The 21,076-nt window shown below is 45.4% G+C and overlaps 1 protein-coding gene across 1 annotated transcript in view; it reads left to right on the top strand.

Annotated features, from left to right (window-relative positions):
• The window catches only part of ITIH5 (inter-alpha-trypsin inhibitor heavy chain 5), a 44,102-nt gene that overhangs the window by 16,408 nt on the left and 6,618 nt on the right, over positions 1 to 21,076 (top strand). Inside the window, exons 6-10 of the mRNA XM_053943522.1 lie at positions 615 to 784; positions 1,354 to 1,470; positions 14,605 to 14,776; positions 17,306 to 17,615; positions 20,278 to 20,831. Of these exons, the coding sequence (XP_053799497.1) occupies positions 615 to 784; positions 1,354 to 1,470; positions 14,605 to 14,776; positions 17,306 to 17,615; positions 20,278 to 20,831 (1,323 nt within the window). The remainder of the gene's footprint in view (positions 1 to 614; positions 785 to 1,353; positions 1,471 to 14,604; positions 14,777 to 17,305; positions 17,616 to 20,277; positions 20,832 to 21,076) is intronic.

A 21,076-nucleotide genomic window follows, 5' to 3' on the forward strand; every position in this document is an offset into this window, starting at 1 on the left:
AATTGCAGTGGCTATAATGATAACTTTTGCTGAACATAAAGGCAGCTAAGGTGACTTGTTAAAATGTAGACATTACACATAAGACACTTGTCAGATCAAGGGATCAGTCACTCAGATCAGTCCCACCCCACATGCCCGCAGTACGTCTGAAGATGCCACCTCAAGAATTCCTTATAATCAATAAGGAAAATCTGCAGTGTGATTCATCTAATCCTGGATGAAATGTTCAAACAGGTCAAATGAATTATGCCTGCATTGATTGTCAGGATTTCAGGTGTAGGATTTGTGTCCTGGATGTCTAGAGCTGGCTGGAGTGAACAGCATGTGCATGTCTGAGGTTGTGTGTTTGGCCAAACAGAACTGAATACAGGAATTTTCTACAAAACATTTATATGCCTGAGAGCATTGCAAGATGGGTTTCAGTTTAAAGTTTGAAGAGATGGGTTAATTTTTTTTGTTAATCTCTCATTTTTTATCACTGGAGAGCTGAATCTTCAATCAGAGTAAGTCACTCTGCTGGCTGACTTGGCTCCATGGCAACACTACCTCTGCTGTGCTTTGACATCTGTAAGGCAACGGGAAAAACCTGTAATATTGTGGTTTTATCTCAACAGGTGATGTGTCTCCTCCTCCCTCTACTGTCATTGGGCACACCAAAACCTTAGCTAAGGTTACATTCAACCCCAGTGTTGTTGAGCAAACCAAGATTGCCCGAAATGGAATTTTGGGAGACTTCATAATTAGATATGATGTCAACAGGGAGCTGAGTGTTGGGGATGTTCAGGTACTGTACACAAGATTCATCTTTTCTGTTTTATTAACTGTACCTGAGATGGTTTAATTGTTTTGCCTGCTCCAAATTCCTAGAAAATGCTTTCCAAGTGAAGGCTACTCCTCCATCTTGTAAGAACTATCTAAAATAAAACCAATCATTTAGCAGCCACAAGATGTACTTAAATCCCATCTTCACTGAGCTTCTTTTTTGTGTCTGCTTTTCAGTTGCTCAGTATACTGGCTGTACATATCTGGATACAAGGCCAGTTCCTCAAGGGAATGTTGTGGTTCTGATCTGTGGGCACATATGTTACATCCTTGCTGCATTTGGAAGGGAACCCTGATGTCAGCCATGGAAGGAGATGTGGAGAGCTCCAGCTGGCTCATCCAGTCTGCATAAACTGAATTAAGGGGGATCCCAAGGGTATCTGGGAACAGATTTAAGAGGGTTTCCAAGGAGCATTCATATCCTCCAGTGTAGACAGAGCCACTGAAAGCATCCAAATGTCCCATGATGATGTGTGTAGAACACTGCACCACAATCTGCCTTTGATTCCTGACTCCCTCACTCTTCCACAGATCCTCAATGGATATTTCGTGCACTACTTTGCCCCCACAGACCTTCCTCCCTTGCCAAAGAACGTGGTGTTCGTGCTGGACAGCAGCGCTTCCATGGTGGGCACCAAGCTGAAGCAGGTGAGCTCCTCGTGTCTGTCCTGGGCTGCTCAGCTCTGAGGTGGCAAAGCTCGGTTCAGATTTGGCAAATCTTGGTTCAGATTTTCACCATTTCTCTCCTGCAAAATGTCTGAGGTGTGTCTGAGGTGGAAGGTGGCTCTGAAGACACCTCAAGGCGAAGTGATCTTACCTGCAATAGGAAATGTGTGGGAATGGGATGGGAACAAGGAATGTGGAAGGATTCATCACTCTGTAAAGGTCTGTGCTGCCAAAATTGAGCATAGGATGGTCCGGGGCAGTTCTGTTCTGAGCAGTTTGAGGAGAGGCAGATCAGGCAGAATTCCCAGCAAAGTGCATTCAGCAGACTCTTGTATCCAGTCTAACAGCACAGAGAAGACACTGCTGCCTTTAAATTACCTTGGCAAAACACTTAGTGAAGTATAACTTAAGAGGTTCTGCTGAAAGAAAAGCAATTTTGTCCTTTTTGGGAATCTGAGTCTTTCAGAACAAATCTCAGATGTTTTTCCAGGACACAGACCTTAATGTAAGCCACCATACCAAGCTGAAGGGCACATCAAACATAAATGGAATATGGATTCTATGGATCCAAATTTGTCTTCCCCAGTGACTGGGGAAGAAGATGACTCATCAAGAGAGTTGTTAACAAGCAATCCTAGTCCTGTCCTGAATGAGGTCTCAAATCAAGATGCCTTTGAATCTGTAAAAAGCCCCGTGGCTCTTGGCTTTCTGTTATCCCCCTGCTGAAAAATGACCACCCTGCCTCTCAGAATAAACAATTCTGGCACAAATGCCCCCAGTCCTCCAGGCTGGAAGCAGACAGCCAGTGACCAAGTGCTGAACCAGGGAGATTAAAACTCCAAAGGGCTTTGGTGCTTTTGTGAGCTGCACAAGTAGTCAGCAGATTAACCTTGCACTATGAAAGCTTTTATTCTCCTCCCGAGTATCAGAGTTTCTTTTCATTACACGTACTAAAAACAATACAGCCATTAACCCCTAAAGGTTTAATTCATGGCAGTTTGTGCTGCTAAACATGGATCTCAGGCAAATTAGCTACAGAGAGGTTCCTCTTGAGCCTGAAGTGAGAGAAGTGTCTATCCAGAACCTGTATTGAGGCTGTCCCCAACTTTTCGTCTGTTATCTCAGTATATTTTTTTTTAAGAGAAAACCACTGATACATTATGGAGGAGTGTTATGGGATGGAAGCACTTACCTTCCTTTGATTCCAGCTGCTCCAAAAAATAGAACTTTATGGAGTTAAGATCAAAATCATAAACCCCCCCCCACAGATTAATCAAGAAAAGGCCAAAATCTAGGACTGGCTGAAAAATAAACCTCTCTTGGTTCTCAAGGAAAGTGTGATCAGTTGCAGCCATGTTTGCTCAGTGTCCTTTTTACCAGTTGTTGATGTCATTAAGATGCTTATTAAATTACAGATTCCCTGGTGGCAGGCTACATTTGAGCAGAGGAAATGTCTCCTTTTTTTCTTTTCTCTTGGACTCTCACAGCTGTGGTGATCTGTGCTGATGTGCAGAGAGCTGGGAAATCCCATGGGACTATCTTTCCTCATTTCTCCCTACTGAGTCACATGCAAGGTCAGCTAAAAATACAGTCAGCAACTGTAAAGAGTGCTCCTGTGGGTCAGCTGCAGTGACTATGGCAAAGGACAATTTTTAGGATTGTATAAGCAAGGATGGGAAACATCAGCTGTGCACCTTTTTCTGTAGCAGCTGGAGGAGATTTTGGACTCTTCAGTCACCTGTTCACAAAGTAAATGGCAAAGTGACTCAAATGGGGTCAGGATTTCATGCATCCAACAGTTCCCACAACCCACCTGTGAGTCATTTATCGTTTCCTCTCCCAAGGTTTTCCTTTTCCAACATGAATTTTTATCTGTTGGTGTCATCCCTTTTTTCCTAAGATATCTCAGTCTTTGAAGCAACAAATGTCCAGTTGCAAACACACAGAGTGAGACTGGTTGATCAGCTTCAATCAAATCACTGGATGTGTTCTAAAAGCATGTGGATGTGGCACTTGGAGACATGGTTTAGTGGTGAACACAGTGGTGCTGTGTTAATAATTGGACTTCATGACCTTAGAGGTCTTTTCCAGCTTTAACAGCTCTTTGGTTCTATGATTAGGACCCTTGAAACATTCCCCTCACGTCTCTAAGAGATGTATTAGCTTTGAGAGGAAGTTATTTCTCCTCACTATTCACAGCCTCTGAGCCCAGGTGATGTCCAGCAGACTCAGATGAGTTGCAGCAGTCAAACTCCTCTGAAAATCTGATCCTTTGCTACAGTCTCCTTTTAGCACTGGCAGGATCATGAATAGAAAATTCTTGAGCATGATGACAAAAAAATATTAATGTGCTCAAGGCTTTGCACATCATTACTGCTGTCCCACTGGCAAGGAAAATCCCCATGAACTTTGTTCCTTCGTTTGCAAAGAGACAGCATGTTCTGTGTGGAATAGTTGCTTTTAACAGCCAGGAGAGCCTGGGGAAGAGGCTATATCTGCAGGATTTACTGGGAAGAAAAATTATTTGCCCTTTGAGCAGTCTACCCTGCCGATTTTATGGTACCTTTGGCAATGTAGAAGGGGATATAGCAGCTTTACATTGGTGTAACCAGGAGAAAAAGGGGCCAGTTTTAAGTTCACCACCTTGTGATTACCATCATTGCACCCAGCTTCGCTGAACGTGGTGAGAAAGGTTCTTGTTAGAGAACAAGAACCTTCCCAGCTGTGAATATGTCCACAAGAGGATGAATTTGCAGGTATTTTGCAGTGGTATGGTAAAATAGAGTTGTTCCAACCACGGATTCGTTTCACCTTACCTTTCCCACAGGCAAAAAATGCCACACACTCAGTTAAGCAGTTGGCTTCACCACAAGCCTGGCAACTTGTCAATGGTGGCGTGCCAGACTGTAATTTTCTCTGAGGTTAATTGCTCCAGGAGGAACCCAGCTGAAACTGGGACCTGCTGGGGATTTTTAAGGGCTTCAGTTCATTTGCCTGTGCCTGTCCAAGGGACACTGGTGGTACCCTTGAGTCACCCCCACTGCTGGAGCCCATCTGAGGGCCCTGTGTGCCCAACCCCTCACCCTCTGTGCCTCAGCACAGACACCCCCCAGGAGTTCAGGGGGGTGAAGGAGCAGACAAGCACCTGAGCACTCAATGTTCTCCTTCCAAACTCCTCTGACTTCTGCTGGTGGCTGCAGAACTGGCTGTGAACCTGTTGTCTGTTAGCTCAAATAACAGCTACTGCCCAGGAGAACAACCTTAAATCACCAGGGAACTTTGGAGAAAATGCTAATTCCAGTGACAGCCTTCAGAGCGTTCAAAGCTACTGTGACCAGGAAAGTTTTGTCAGGTTTTCCATTTCTGCTGGAAAGGAATAACCCCAGAGAACACAGAAGAGCTGCTGCAGCACCAGCAACCCCAGGCAGCTGCCTCCTGCTCAGGAATACACCACATCAGTGTTATCTCTGTCCTCTCTGGAGGTGTGAATATGGGATATAAGAAATGCTACAGGAAATAAGACATCAGATCTATGTAGATTTTATTTGTTCAAAGAAAATAAAATTTCTCCTCCAAGAGAAATGCAAGTACTTGTCACAAAGCAGAATAATCTGCCTAACCCTAAAACTACTAAATAATGATGGGGTCATACAGAGAAACAAATAACCTTCAAAGCAAGATGCTCTCAAGTATCCAGGACACAGAGCGTCAGCTTCTGGTTTTAGGACTCACAGCCAATTTTGCTTCTTGCTGAGGCAGTAGAAACAAAATTTCCCAGGAAGATCCCAGACCACCTATAAAGTGCAAGTCCTTTAATTGAGTTTGGAGTAAATAGGAGGCAGAGGTGAGGGCAGAGTTTGCATGGGAACCCTGCTGAGGCTTGAACTGAAAACTCACGAAGATGCTGAGAGCTCTCCCAAACGTCTCAATTGGACCATCACTGAGTTCATCAAAGGATGAACTGGAAACAGGTGCTACTGATGTGCCAGACACAGCCCAGTGACCAGCAGACAAAACTGTAGTGAAATGGAAGTGGCTTAATGAAGCTGGGAAGTCAGTCCATGGATTGGGGTCATTGAGGTTTATGTAGCAGAGCTACAGACAGTACAGGTCTTGGTCTGAGACTGGGATGAGGGCCCAGGCTGGTGCTTAAATGAGCAGGAGAGTGGGTGGAGGCCCCAGCTGGGGCTGGGCACAGCCATTAAAGCCTCTTGGTATCCTCAAGGCTCTGGCAAATGCATAAAAGTCAGTGAAATGAAAGATCTTTCTTTAGTAGTCCTTTCCAAGCTGGAATTAAAGGGGTTTTTTTTCCAGCTGCTGGAGCAACACCTGGAAGCCAGACCTGGCTTCTATATGTGTTTTCATCATGGATCTGTTATGTGAATTTAGGTAGGTTATTTTCTTTGCCTGTGCTTGTCTCTTTGCAGAGTCTTGTCTCTTTAGCTGGCAAACCCATGCCTGGATTATGGCTGTACAAAGATCCCCCGAGCCTAAAAGACACCAGACCTTTGTCAAGACTGAAGTTATTAGATTAGCACTGTTTGCAGTAACACTGCTGTTTCCAGGCAAATACCCCTTCACCCTAAATCAGGGCGTGTCCCACCCATTGCTCAACTGGGACCAGTTTTGTTTCTGGCTGTGGAGAGCAGCTGAAGCTCAGAAGTGCTTGTGGCACCTCTCACTGGAGTGAGGTCTTCCATGCTGTAGTGCTGTCATCAAACAGTGTTCACAGGCAGCTCTGAGGTCCACAGGATGTAATTTGAAGTCCCTTAGGAATGAGGGATTTGATGCTGTGTCATGAGGAGAGAGCTCTTGCTTGGATAGTTACCCCTGATGCAGTGACATAATCTTCTCCAAAACATCTGCTCTGTTCTCTGCAGAGTTTTGGGTGAAGAATTGGCTTCTTCTCATGTCTGAGGCAGTGGCTTAGGATGGAAATGGGCAGGGGAAGGGCTGGAGGCAGAAATGTGTAGGAGGGAGTGGGGATCCTGCAGCTGGAGATGCTGAGGGGGTTTGGAAAAGGTGAAAATTGGATGAGGGCAGGTGTGGGAGAAGTGTGAGGGCCCTGTGGCACACTCTTAGGTGGGAAAACTGGCAAATTTGCTTCTTTAAGGAACTATTTACTGCTCTTGTATTGCTTAATGCTAGCCCTGAGCAAAAGTGCTGGGGCTTTGCTTCAATGAACAAACCAGTGTCACCATCCCTCACTCACTGGAGATCAGAGAATCCCAGAATGGTGTGGATTGCAAAGGACCTTAAAGATCACCCAGTTCCAACCCCCTGCCATGGGCAGGGACATCTTCCACTACATCAGGTTGCTTCAAGCCCTGTCCAGCCTGGCCTTGGACATTTCCAGGGATGGGGCAGCCACAGCTTCTCTGGGCACCCTGTGCCAGGGCCTCACCACCCTCACAGAGAAGAATTTCTTCCCAATATCCAACCTAAATCTCTCCTCTTTAGTTTAAACCCACTCCCTCTTGTCCTGTTACTAGGATCCACTTGTAAGGTCCCCACTGCATGTCCTGTAGAAAGAAATGAAAATGGGGAGGTGCCAAGGGAGGAGCAGCACATCTCTCCTAGCAGGTCACAGCCATGGATGGGATGTTCTGAGTAGGGGCTAGAAAGCTTCAAACCTGGCAGGCTTCTGGCTGCTGAGACACCCACTCTGTGAGAGTGGCTACATGATGAAGGATGGTTGTAATCAGTATGAAGAGCATGATGAGCTGTGTCTCAGCTCAATTCCTGCTCTGTAACACAGCAGCTGATGATTGCTGAAATTGAGGGGATGTGTTGTGGACAGTTTTTGGGCATGTCAGCTCTTCCCAGCATTGTGTTGGGGCTGATCTTTGTGACAGAAAATGACAGTACCCAATTACTGGAACAGTTTTTGTGCCCTGGGATGAACTCCATCTTCTGAGGATGGGCAGAGGGAGAGATGTCAAGCTCTGCATCAAGGGCATGGGGCATTTTTCCCTTGATGCTGACCTTTTTGCTGCTCTCTCCATGGAAATCTTTCGTCATGCTGACAGGGTAAGGGTTTGACTGTCTGATGGGCATGTTATGGGATCTGATTCCACTTAAAATGAGCTAAGCACAAGAGAAGAATGTGGCCTTCAGACACTGCTGTGTCAGTCTGGCTGTGTGCCCATGCAGCCCCGTTGTTTCCAGTGGGGTTATTTCAGTGTAGCACTGTGGGACAGCACTTAAGCTTTTCCCTTTGCCTTATTTACTGTACGGAATTGTTTACTGCTCCAACTGTAATCCATTCTGCACTGGGATAAGGGCTTCAAGTAACAATGCTTGGTGCTGATTAGAACTTGCCTCCTTAAATCTTCACACTGGCATTTATTCACATCCTCAGTGCTGCAGTGAGATTGCAAAGACTGAGCATCCGGACCCATGGAACTCCAGTTCCTGAGAAATCAGATCAGCTTTTGATCATCATATTAGTTTTTCATGTATTTATCCTCACCATGCTTACTAGACAAGTGAGTTACTCTAACTGATCACATCCTTGAAGATAATTTTATCATCTACTGAGCAAAAATCCAGTGCTTAAGTGTCCTGGATGGAGGTGGAGCTAAGTGTTTTACTCAATGTTAAATGGAAAACCTTTTTCAGAAAAGGCAATAGGAACAAACATTTGTTCTGAAGGATGGTTGTTTTTCAGCCTGGGAAATTACAAAGCAACTTTTTTTAAGGCCATACAGGGAGTCAGCAATGTTCAAGTGACCAGCAAAGGACCTGGGATGCTCAGGAGGAGGAGACTGGACCATGGACTGGAGACAGACCTTTATTGTCCAGAGCTCCATATTCAAACTCCCTCCCATCACAGGCCTGTGTCAGTGTTGAACAAAATGCTTGTTGTCCAGAATTGCGAAGGAGTTTTCCCTGGTTATGCCATTCTTGTCTGCCAGGAAGAAAGCACAAAGATACATTGACAGGGAGAGGGGCAGTTGCAGTTCCTCAGCTGCAGGACATTCCCTGTGGAGGCAGAAAGGGCCAGTTGTCCTCTCTGAGAGTGGGATGCAGGAAGGTAAAACAATCCAAGGACACACTTCTGGGTTAACCCCTGGTTTTGGGGTTAATAGATGTCCCTGTTGCTGGCAGGTGACATGTGACCAACATTATGTGGGCAGAAAGGGCACTGGGACACAGAGGAAAGCAAAACTCACGTGATGTGGCTTCCAGCCTCAGCAGGAACAACACAGCCCAAACCTTTGCTCTCTCTGTGCTCCCTGTAATGTGTCAGTGGTGCTCCCACTGCATTCCCCTTGGCTCTGGACCCTAACCAAACCTATGGCAGCACCTTGTCTGACCGTGTTAGCACCATTTCAGGTGTGACTTTGATGCCAGCCTTTCCTTAAGTCATAGTACTAATTAATCCTTCTGACAGACCATGGGGACATTGATGGGTTTTGGTTGTTGCTGTTTGAAAAACCCAGCTCTGGACCTTTTTATCAGCTGCCTCTGCATGTTTGGAAATGGAAAGAGAAGAGCCAAAGCACAGAGGATATTGAAGGGGAAGAAGGAGCTCTTTTGGTTTGTCTCCCTGTATTTCCTTGTAATCTTTTGCCAAACAATATATTCACTTGTACTTTTCTCCTTTTTGCGGTAGGAGATCTCATTTCTGAGCCCTTTGCTGCACTCTCAGACACATTACTGGACAGAGCTATGGCTTCCTAATTCCCTCTGAGCCTACATCTTGTACCTTAGCTCCTTTCTTGTCAAATTTGGTTTCTCACAAGGAATCTGGAAGGACGAAGGGTGCTGAAATTTTGTCTTCAGTTGTGGGATCTTCTAGCACATTGGATGCAGATGGCCCCAGGTCTGCTCTCTGCAGGCTGTTCTTGTGCATCTCCTCCTGTCAGTGGGTGCTGTTTTCCAAAGGCTGTGGTTGGGAATGCTTTCCTCTCTGCTAGCAGTGCTCCTAAACTGGCTGATCCCAAGCCCAAGCAGCTCCCTGGTGCTGGCTGAGCTGGAAGAGGCTGTGTCACTGGTGATGAAGTCCTGCTGCCCAGCTGTTGCGAGGGCGGCTGGATGAAACACTCAGAAGTGCTCCTAAGGCAATGGAAAGTGTGAATACGTGGGCTTGGGATATGCATTTTAATGAGGTGCTTGAATTCTCCCCTTGCTGCCCAGCAGGGCCAATGTCTGGCAGTGCCACAGCTCCTAACAACCACATATTGTGTCCCTGGGAGCTGCACAGCTCTCAGGGTAGCCAGGCCTCACCCTCGCCCTGCTCCCCTAACAAACAAGGGACTGTGAAAGAAATGTCAGATTCCTCCTAAAAGGTGCCCAGATGGTCTGACATCATCCCAGATGTCTCTGAGGCAGATCTTTGACCCCCAAAAAAAGGCTGAAGGCTCTCAGCTTTCTCATAAGAGTGTGTATCTTCCCATGCTTTGCTCCACCAGTGTTTAAGCAAGATGAGGTCTGTCAGAGCTAACTCCAAGGGCTGGGTACAAGGGTGACAAATAGCAGCCAAACTCGAGTGTAGCTGAGGGAGTTCTGCTCTTCCTGCTGTTGCTGGGGCTGGTACAGCTCTGAATCACCTTGGCTGTGATGCAGGGCCTGCAGCAAGCAAGAACCAGACAGACAGCAGCTGTGTTGCATGTCCAGGTGTCAGTGCAGAGGTGACAAGGAAGGTCAGAGTGGTGGCTGGGAGCTGGCTTGTCTCTGGCCTCGTAGGCTTGAGCAGACACTGTTTGCACATCAGTCATTTAGTTTCTCTCCTCTCTCATCATTCATGAAGCACAGACATAAGAAAACTGTGGTCACTCCCTGGCAGTCATGGTCACATCCCCTGTCCCCAGCTATAGACCAGGGTTGTACTGCTCCAGGTTTGGGGGTGACATTTTGTAGCCCTGGAGGTGGCTGGTTCAGTCCCAAGGTTCCAGCTGTCTTGGCAGCTCATTTACCAGCACAATTCCTCATCTCAAATGCAGTGGCAATTCAGTCTCCACCTCTCACCTCAATTTTATCTGTGCTAATTTGAGGGAAACGGGAATCTTCCTCCACCAAGTTATCCTCTTTTAAATCCTCATTTCACATACAAACCATTCCCAAATGGTAAAAAAGGATTTTTATTCAGGTCTTCTGTATTGTTACTTCCTGCCATCCTCTGCTTTAATCCTTGCTCCAAGTGCATCTCCCCAGGCAAACATGTTGGGAAAAGTATTTCACTTTGCAGCACCTGGCACAGAGGCACTGCACCCCTAAACTCTTTTCCCTCAGTGTGAGTGGGTCCAGCTTATCTCCAAAATTAACCAGTGTCATGTGCACATCCATGGAGGAATGACCTGGCCCTCAGCAGGGTAGAAATTGTTACTTTTCTGCCTCTTTGGCAGCAGTTTCAGTGGAATGACTCATTGGGGCCAGGTGGGAGTGGAAATGCAAGGACCCCATTGGCAGCAGAACAGTTTGGGAATCCCATGGCAGCCACAGCCCTTGGCTCCTTGGAGCCAGAAGTTCCAGCTGTGGCCTTGCAAGGACAGAAGCAGAAACCTGCTGCTGTATCCCAGCTGAAACTGCAGCCAGAAGAGCTTTGCAAAGCTCTGCCTGGGGTCTGGTGGAGATGGGAGGAGATGGCTGGGCACCAACTGCACTTGGTCATGGATGAGTCCTTCAGGATTTCAAGCAGTGCACTTTTACCAAGATATTCTCCTTATTGAAAGCTGGTTTTGCCTGCCAGCTGCTGAATCATATCCAGCACTCTGAGGGGAATCACATCTCTCTCATAAAGCATTAGTGGGTGGGGAAGGCTGGTAGATAGAAAAGCATGTTGTTCCACCCCATGAGGAGTGTGGTCTTCAGGACATACCTGGGAGTCCTCATGAGCTGGGAAGAGAGATGGAAATAGGAAGAGACAGGGGATTCAGAGCACTCTGGGAGAGGTGGAGACACAGTTCAGCTCCTTTTGGCTCCAGCAAGAATCAGAATGCTCAGGATGGGGCAGGATTAGTTCTGGAGGTGAGTCCCACCTTCTCTGCTTGAAGGCAAAGCCTAGAGACAGGCACTTCCAGACAGTGACTCAGCCCATCCTAAAACCTGCCCAAAACAGATGGCATGGATTATTCCCTGGAGGTGGCTTCCCCTGCCTGCAGCAGGATTAGGTGGGATGCCCAGCTTTCTGATGACTGAGTTGGCAAAGCTGAATCCCACCCTTTATTTTTGCTGTGAATGGAGTAAAAGCTGCAGGAGAATGAACCATATGGCCTCCCTCACTCTCTTTGCTTTGGAGCAAAACCATGTGCACACACACGCACACTTGTACATATGTTTGTGTGCATGTCACATAAATTCAAAGGGTTTTAATTTAAGCTGCAGAGGCAAGCACAGGATACAGATGCCAGAATCCAGGCTGTCAGTGCATATCCATTAAAATATGGCAGAAGTTTTTTCCTGGGAAAAATTGACTCAAACTCCGTGGAGTGATGAAAATGAGACAAAAAGCAAAGAGGAAATTGAAGAAGGGGAGAGAGGGATGGTCCCAGCCCCACATTTGGCCCATGTATGAGGGTGTGGAGAAGTGCTGGGTTTCCTGGGAATGTGTGTTTTGGTTCCCTCCTGATCCTCTCTGCAATTCTAGCTTGGATGCTGTGTACACCAAGCTATTTCTGCTTTGTGCTGTTTTACTTTTTCCTTTCCTTTTCTTTTGGCTGAATACAGGCTAGAACGTCAAAAGGAATTTGTGAGCACAAGGGAAGTGAGATGCAGCCTCTCTGCAAGTAGGCCAAAGCAAGATTATTTCTCCTCTTGCCTTGTTCTCAGAAACAGCAGAGCTTATTTGGGCCCAATAAATCCCTCTGAGAAAAGTGCAGTTTCACAGAATTGAAAAAAAAATGAAGAGAGGGGTTTTGTAATGAGAGAGGTCAAGCAATGTTAATTATAATCAGAGCTGTAATATAGATAATGAGATTTGGGGAGTTTTTCTTTAAATCATTGCCTCTAGGAACCTCTGTTTCTCTCCTTTGTGGGAGTAGAGGGGGGATGTGTATGTAGGGAGTTGTGGTCTTGCTGTTCCCTGCTTTAACACCCTGCCCAAATTTCCCTCAGCAGAGCTTGGCATGGAGGCCTGCTCACACACAGGATAGAAGGTTCTCCATTTTCACTTTCTGCTTACTTTGATCCATTTTTTTGAGGGACAAATACTCAGGCCAACCTTGTTATCATGGAATAAATCCAAGAGTCCTTTTCTCCTCTGTGTGATTGCTGCCTGTGCACGTGTGGGATGGTTTGGCTGACTGAACTGAGGGCCGGGAACCCCAAGTTTTGGGAACCTCTCACTTTCTGACCTTGACATAATTACAAAAGTGTCCTGGTTTTCCTCTCTGTAAAATGGGATGTTGATGGAGGCTGTCTCTGAAGGCTGATGTCATGCATTATCTGAAGCATTTTTACAATACAAAGGCTGTTGTAAAAGAGCAGATGAGAGAGAGTAAAACCTTCTCTTCTTTTTCAAATATTTTACCCAACTTTTCCATTTTCTGTGGACTGTTAGACTGGAGGCAGCCTCCATGTTTGGGGCAGGAATTCACCTCTGTGAAGGTTTGCTTGTTGCACATCATGATGTGGACCTAGTGGGGTTCTCTCCTTCCCTTTGAAAGAATCTCTTCCACCAGCATTTGCTGCATTATTCTTGTCTGTGAAACGGTGGTGGGACGTGGAGGAATGTTCCAGCTAAGCAAGTGGAGGGATTAAGCCTGAGATCCCTGCAGAGCAAAATGATTTGTACAGAGGACAGAAACAGGCAGGGAGAGTCTCCAGACCTGGCTCCAGAATGTTTGAAGCTATGGGAAATATTCCCCTTAATTTCAGGTGGACTGGGAGCCAAGGCACCAGCTGTGAGGATTAGATTTTTTTGCATCATTGCATCATCATCTGCCATGCACAATCCAGGGGGATATTGATGACACAGCTTGATCAGTCCTGCGAGCCCTTTTCCAAATTGTCTTTACATAGCAACATCAGGCCTAGGCTTATGTGGTTTCCAGCACTGCTGATTACTTCTACATTTCTTCTGGACAAGCCCTTCACATATTTTCCTGACAGGCATGAGAGGAACCTTTAAATGCTGGTGAGCCCACAATATAATTTCTTGCATAGCTTTCCTTGGAATTTGAAGGCTTAATGGTGGCCAAGAAGGGGCTGAGCTGAGAATCTGCTGATTCCTCTGCCTAGATATTGCCTCATATTCCTCCCATGTGTTTTGCATCCAAATATAGGGTATGTTTGCATCGACAGAAGCTGCTTTTGGGCAACTTCTCTGCATCTTGCTCAGCTGAAGTCTGTCTCCATGTGAATGCAGCTGCATGGCTGCTAAATCCAAGCTGGTCTCACCAAGGGGAGCTGGACAGCTCTGCAGTCTTCCTCTTGCCTTTTCCTCAGTGGTCTGGCTTTCCCAGAACCCAGGATCCTTAACCTCCTTTGCTAAGAACTCATCCTGGGACCAGCTTTCTGTTGCCTGTGTTTACACATGATGATGAACAGTTGGCATATTGATGAAAAATTATATACCTGGGACAAAACTGACTGGCAGGAAGACTCTGCAATAACTAGTCAGGACTTCTTTTTATATCTAGTTAATTTAATATATTAACCTAAACATTTATTAATTGCTGAAAGTATTCATTAAAGTGTACATGCAGCAAATAGTATCCTAATTATGAACAGAAAATGTGCATCCTTTGACATGTTTACTGTTTTTTTAACTTATAAGTCACCTACTTTAAATTTATGCCACTTGAAGCTTACTGCCAGTCTAGAGGGCGTTAGACAAATTCTAAGAGTTTGTTATTAGTCATTATTATTCACTATCCCTTAATTCAGAACGTTGTTCTCCCAGTCACTGGGAGCTTTTATCCTAATTGTGATGCCTGATTTTTAAGCTTAGTTAGGTCTGGATGTGCCTCACAAGACCTTTTGCGTTGTTTTTCGTCTCATATTTGCCCTGGCACCACAGAGATCAGGCCTTGAGACAGGGAAGGCCAGTTTTCTTCATCAGCCAAACTGACAGTGTAGAAATATCTAAAAGATCAGTAAACATCTTAAAACTAAATTCTTGCCCACTAAAACACTGACAGCCGTGTCTGCTGCTTTCTTTTCTCTTTCTAGACCAAAGAAGCCCTCTTCACAATTCTCCAGGACCTAAGGCCTGAAGACCACTTCAATATCATTGGCTTTTCCAACCGAATAAAGGTCTGGCAGCAGGACCGGCTGGTGCCAGTTACTCCAAATAACATCAGGGATGCCAAAAAGTACATCCACAACATGTCACCCACTGGAGGTATGATCAGAGATACAGATGGCATTAACTGTGTAGTCCAATTAACTACAACAGAACAGAGAGCGCTGAATGTGGTCCTGGAGCATATAGAATAAAAAGACATTGGGATTTAGGTCATGGGACAAGGGGGTCCTTTCACCTCCACTCAGGGTTATGTGTTCTTTATTAACATACATGATGGGTTTCCTCAGGGAAACCATCCTTTCCCATTGCAGGAGGTTTGGACAAGGTGGCCTTTAAATGTTCCTTCCAACCAAAATTAGTCTGTGGTTCCATACACTCATTAAAACAAATTTGATTCCATTCTCTTGCATATCTGGTGACACCCTCGGAATGGGAGAGCTTCCAAGGTTATTTCTTGAGGATGCAGATGAAAACATACCCTGGCAAAGGTCACACAGTGCCAGTATTGTGTCGTTTCTGAAAGGCTCTGTGAAAGCAGGCTCATGATTTTGTCTGGGCTGGAAACCCCAGGGATGGAGCACACACTGTGAGATGTGCCTTCTGCAGATTGCCTTCTCACCTAGTACTGTCCTCTTGTCTCTACCAAGGAGCACCCAAAATGATATTTAAGAATTTCTAAGTCCTTTTTGCTTGTGCCTTGTTGCCTGGAGTAAAGCAGTCAGAGAAAACCCCAGAATGGTGGCAGAGTGCAGGTGTGAGTTTTAATTTGATTCATAGGTCTCCTGTGAGGCTGTGGACAGTAGTATAAAAAATTTCCAACTACAAATCTCCTCACTACAGCGAGGTTTGCAATCAAACATATTCCAGCAGCTGTGCCCAGAGAGCTGCAAAATGACCTATTCAAACCCTTCCCCATGGAAGTGGTCACAGCTGGTTGAAGGTCAGGGAGGGCCTTCCCATGGTTGCCCCTGAGCAGTGACCACTCCTAGCAGAGGAAACCCTCTGATGGAAAAACACAGCAAACAGGATGGTTGGCTGTGCTGTTTGTGTTGTGTGAGGAATTGCTTAGGAAGTGGTTAAGGGACCTGCCCAGTTAAACAATTACCAGTGGTGGGACTAAACTCAGGGAACAAAGCCTTTTTCTCCTGAAGTGCCAAGAGAGCTGTGCAGGAACCAGCTGGGTTTGCCCATGAACCTGCCAGAGAACAAAAGTAAAGGAAATTACTGACTGTGGTTCAATAGGAAGGTGCAGTGATTCTCCACCACAGGTGCTTCAGGCTTTTTCCAGGTTTGGATAACTCTGCGTTTTCCCTATAAAGGTGCTATTCCTTGAGTATCTTCCACTGAACACGAACACACACAAAGAACATGGTTTGGTTACACGTCTGTGTTGCACTTACACACCAAAGAAATGGGAGAAAAATCCTGCTGCTAAATATCTGAACACATGGCAAAAGGCAGTTTTCAGTTCTTAGTAGTTCTGTGATACAACTGAGTATAAAATTACACACTCTGCTACATGACATGGTTTTCTTCTGGTTTTGGGGAAAATGTTCTTTCTGAAATTTTGGATCTGCCTGGAGATTGAGAGTTAGAATACGTGGGGGCAGGTTTTTTGGTTGAGAACCATTTTGCAGAAGACAGAGTCAGGATTTTGAAGACTTTTCAGAAGCCTTTGCTGCTTTCTTGTTCCTCGTCTTGCTGCAGTCACTGGAGCTGTGCACACTGAGTTTCTAGGTACATGCTGTATGAGCTGACTTTTTATCACATCCTGTTGATAACCTTCCTAGATCTCTCTTTCCAGACCCCCAGGAGTCAGCTGTGTATAGCTCTTAACCCATTTCACCTGCTTTGTTTTCTAAAAGTTGTTTTTAACCCTGATGTGCTGATTTTGCAAAGGTCCCACAGCCAATCCCTCTGCTTTGACTCGAAAAACATGGAGAAAGGGAATACTTGGACTAATTTTCCTGTTTTCCTTTTTTTTTTTTTTTTGTTTTGAACACACAGTGGGCTTGGATCCTTTTCATGCCTATTCTAATGTACATCTGCTCCCTCATTTACTTTGTTTTCTCCCCACTTCAGGCAGTTCTATTCTTTACTAGCCAGTTGTTTTGTGCAAATACACTCCTCAGCTAGCCAAGCTCTTCCCTTTAAACTTTGTATCCCCTGGGGTGTGAAGAAGGAACCCATCCACTTGTCTTCCCATTTGAAGGCTTTTTTCCTGACTCCAAGTGTTGTGCCCTTCAGAAAAAAAAAAAAAAAAAGCAGAATGTTTCCTAGTTCAGATATCATCTGGGAGAGTCCCATAATTAAGTTTAACAATTTTTGTTTGTACTGGCCAGATATAGTATGACTGTTTACCAGGCTGATTTTTGTACATTGAGACATTCAACAGCAATTTCACATGACGAACTGAAATTCATAATTTAATTCATAAGACCATAAACAAACTCACGCTAAGTAACAGAGCTGAACTGAATTCAAGGGCTAGAACAACTTCATGTGGAGAAAAGGGACATCCTGATGCCCACAGAAGCTGTCACCTCACTAAAGTGAGCCCAGGGAAATTGTTCACACCACTCTTAGAAGGAGAAATGATCTCTGACCATTCTGCTGCCTTCCCAGGGACTAATATTAACGGGGCTCTGCAGACCGGGGCAAAGCTGCTGAATGATTACATTGCTCAGAACGACATCGACGCCAGGAGCGTGTCCCTGATCATCTTCCTCACGGATGGGAGGCCGACTGTCGGGGAAACACAGTCATCCAAAATCCTCAGCAACACCAAGGATGCCATCCGGGATAAATTCTGCCTCTTCACCATCGGCATTGGCAACGACGTGGACCACAAGCTGCTGGAGAGGATGGCGCTGGAGAACTGCGGCATGACGAGGCTTTTCCAGGAGGATGAGGATGCAGCCAGCCACCTCAAGGGGTTTGTTCTGCTTTTTCTGTTCTTTGGGTTCTCTGGGAAAGTATTTTGGGATGGAAAATCCTTTAATGAGATATGGCAAGAAATTGGAGTTTCCCTGAGGCTCAGCTCTGGCTGGGAGAGGCAGAGTACGATCAGATACTCTGAATGGCTACCCAGAAATTTCCTTTTCCTTAGCAGACCCCCTGAGATGTACTGGGGCTTCCCAGCCCCTCAGAACAAGGCATTTGTTTCCCTAATCCAGATCACTGACATGTAAACCCAGAGAGCTGGGGGCCACAGGTCTCAACTCCTCACAGGTAGATTGTAGGATGAGAGGATGCATTTCACACATCAAATCAGCAACATAAACAGCATGGAGAGGATCATAAATGAAGATTCCAATTTGGAGCAAAAAAAATATTTCTTTATTTTTTGAAAATGATAACCTTTTGCCCAAGATCCAAAATACTTGACTTGGAAAAACACACTAAGATCATTCCTGGGATAACCATGTAGTCACTTAATTTCCTCATTCTTTGTAACTCAAACTCCTCATAAGTTTCCTGAAATCCTCATCCTTCAGTAGGACCAGAGATTATATTCCTCTTTTTTGATAAGGGAGCTCTAGTCCAAGGGGAGACTCTGGTAATGCACAGCAGAAAGATGTGTGGCCACATCTCTGACCAAAATGTTTGGCAATGTGTCAATGTTTCCAAATAAAAATGTTTGGCTTTCACTCCCAAAATGTTAGTGTTTTAACCACAGAAACCAAAAAGAAAGGGTTATTAAGTACTGATCTCTCTCCTGGCTCATGCCTAACTCCTCTGGAACAATAAATCCAAGCACTTTCCACCAGGGCTTTGCCTTCTGTGGCAGTAATGCATGGACAAGAATTCCTTCAAAAGTAAATTCTCTAGATACATCTGTCACTCCACCCACACCATTTCCTCCTCAGGACATGTATTTTGGATAGCAAGTGGCATTCCCTGGCAGATAGAGGATGTTCTGATTGATTGGGCTGCAGGAGCCCAGTGCTGCAAGTACTTGTTCAAACGCCTCTCTCTGATGAACAGCTCACTGTTTATCAAGCTCAGTCATGGCAAACCCATCTGGCACCTAGTGCCAAATTTATACAGAAGAGCACAATCACTGCTGGAGGCCAATTCAAACCTCAGTTGGAGGGAAAACTTAAATGGGTGCCAATGTAATTTTTTTTTTATGCTCCGCGGGTTGTATTTTTATACAGATATTTCCTTGAATTGTACTCTAAGACAGGTTGTGTATCTCCACCATTGGTTACAACTCAGAAGTTAATTTACAGAGAGTCCTCAAGTTTAATTTAGTCATGTTTTTAAATCTGGTGAGGTCTCTGCATGAAAGACAATGAGCACTCAGACAGACTTTAAAAGAAAGTCAACCAATTCAGGCTTTGGGTTCCCTTGGAGAGAGAATAAAGCAGAAAGTGTGACTTTAGCTTCCAGACAGTCTGTTTAACCAGATGTGTCAAATAAATGCAGCTTGAACTAAAAAAAGGGCTGAGGCCAATTTTTTGTTTATTTACCAAATTAAACTCAAATGACTTGCCAAGAGATGAGCAGTTTGGCATTTGAATGGGAAATATGGTATTCTTGGAGCAGCCCGGGAGGAACCTTCAAAAGCACATTGCTGTGGGGAAAGCACAGTATTGTAAACTTGGGCTTTGAGCCTTGTGAAGGTTTTCTTGGCTGTACAGTGCGAGGTGTTCTCACAAGTGTGGTTAACAAGGCATTAAAGGGCTAACCTCCCTGGTTCCAGGAAAGCCATGCCTTGACCAACAGAAAATCAGCCACAAAGAAGTGAGTTCTCCTGTGCCAGGGTGCCTGTATTTAGCAGCTAGGATTCCTCCATTCCTCGGAGATGTCCTCATTTATGGGGGGCGTGGTGAGATTTTCTTGATTTTCTTTCTCTGTTGGCTCTCAGAAAACAGTATTCCTGCCTGTCCTACACTGAGCAACCCAATCTAGGAGTCTTTCAGAGATTCAGAAGCTTTGGTTTGGAATCTCTTCAGCTTTGGTGGACCCAACATTTTGGCCTTACAGTTTCTGGCTCTGGGATACCATGTGTAACACCACTAGAAACCTGTGGGTAACAGCATCTCGTCTAAGTACTTATTTTAATAACTGGGATGCTTTCTGTGACTCTTGGAAGCCAATAATTTACTTTTAAGTGGTCACAGATATCTCCTTGCAGAGATCTGGAACCACAGTGGAAGTGACTCCCAGGCCATGCTGGAATGGTTCTGAACATGCTTAAGAGACTGTTTACATGCCTAAGGAACAGGCATCTAAACATCTAAAATCTAAATGAGGAAGAGAATAACTCTGGTTGACAGGGACCTCTGGAGATCCTGTAATTCAACCTCCTGCTCTGAGAAGAGCTAACTTCAAGCTTAGGTGAGGGTTCTCGGGGCTTTGTAAATCCCTAAGGGCAGAGACCTTGAAAAAGCCCTAAGGGCAGAACCCCACCCTGTTTTTCTAGGCCAAGTTAGGGTGGATGTGGTAGTTAAATTTGGTTTCAGATGGCTCAAACTGCCCCTGAATGACTTATGAGCCATTTTAGATAACCCGACTGTGTCCTTGTTGGTGTACAAGTGCAAGAGTGTGTTCACACAGTGCTAAAAGTGAAAAATGTGTCTTGCTTTAAGGTTCTACGATGAAATAGGGACACCCCTTCTCTCTGACATCCGTGTTGATTACCCTGAAGACGATGTGGAGCAGGTCACCCAGAACTTCTTCCCCAACTACTTCAATGGCTCTGAAATTATCATAGCCGGCAAACTCATCAACCGCACCTCGGACAAACTCCACGTGGAGGTGACTGCCAGCAATTCCAAGAAGTACATCCTCCTCAAAACAGATGTGGCTGTTGACCTGCTGAGCAGAAATGACATCAGAGGTGTCCCTGGCCTGGAGGATGGCAAAGGTGACAATAACTACATTGAGAGGGCGTGGAGTTACCTCACCATCAAGGAATTGCTCAACTCTCGGCTGAAGAGCGATGACATCCAGGAAAAGGACGAATTGATGGAAAAAGCCAAGTCGATGGCCCTAGCTTACAATTTCGTTACCCCCTTCACTGTTCTGAAGATGAAAGAGGCTGGACTCCACTCAGAGCCACCTCAGGAGGAGTTTATCAGCCCTTCTACTGATGGCATCGGGGAAAAGGTGCAGAGCCTGCAGGGGCACAGGGCCCCACCAGGTATGAGAGAAGAATAACCTCGTTCTGGTAAAAAATCTTCTTTCATGGGCAATGTCTCATGGCTGACTTTGGCACGGGGGGTGATCTAAACAGTGAACTGAGGAGTAAAGCTGAGATTTTTCATACCAGTTTTGCTAATTGTGGGCTGGGTAACCTTTAGCAAACCTTTTAGGCCCCTCACTCACCCCCTTTAAGCACTTACTGCTCTGTAGAAACTATTGGAGAAAAACTGGTGTTCTACAGGA

The sequence above is a fragment of the Vidua chalybeata genome, chromosome 5 (genome assembly GCF_026979565.1).
Source record: "Vidua chalybeata isolate OUT-0048 chromosome 5, bVidCha1 merged haplotype, whole genome shotgun sequence".
NCBI lineage: Eukaryota > Metazoa > Chordata > Aves > Passeriformes > Viduidae > Vidua > Vidua chalybeata.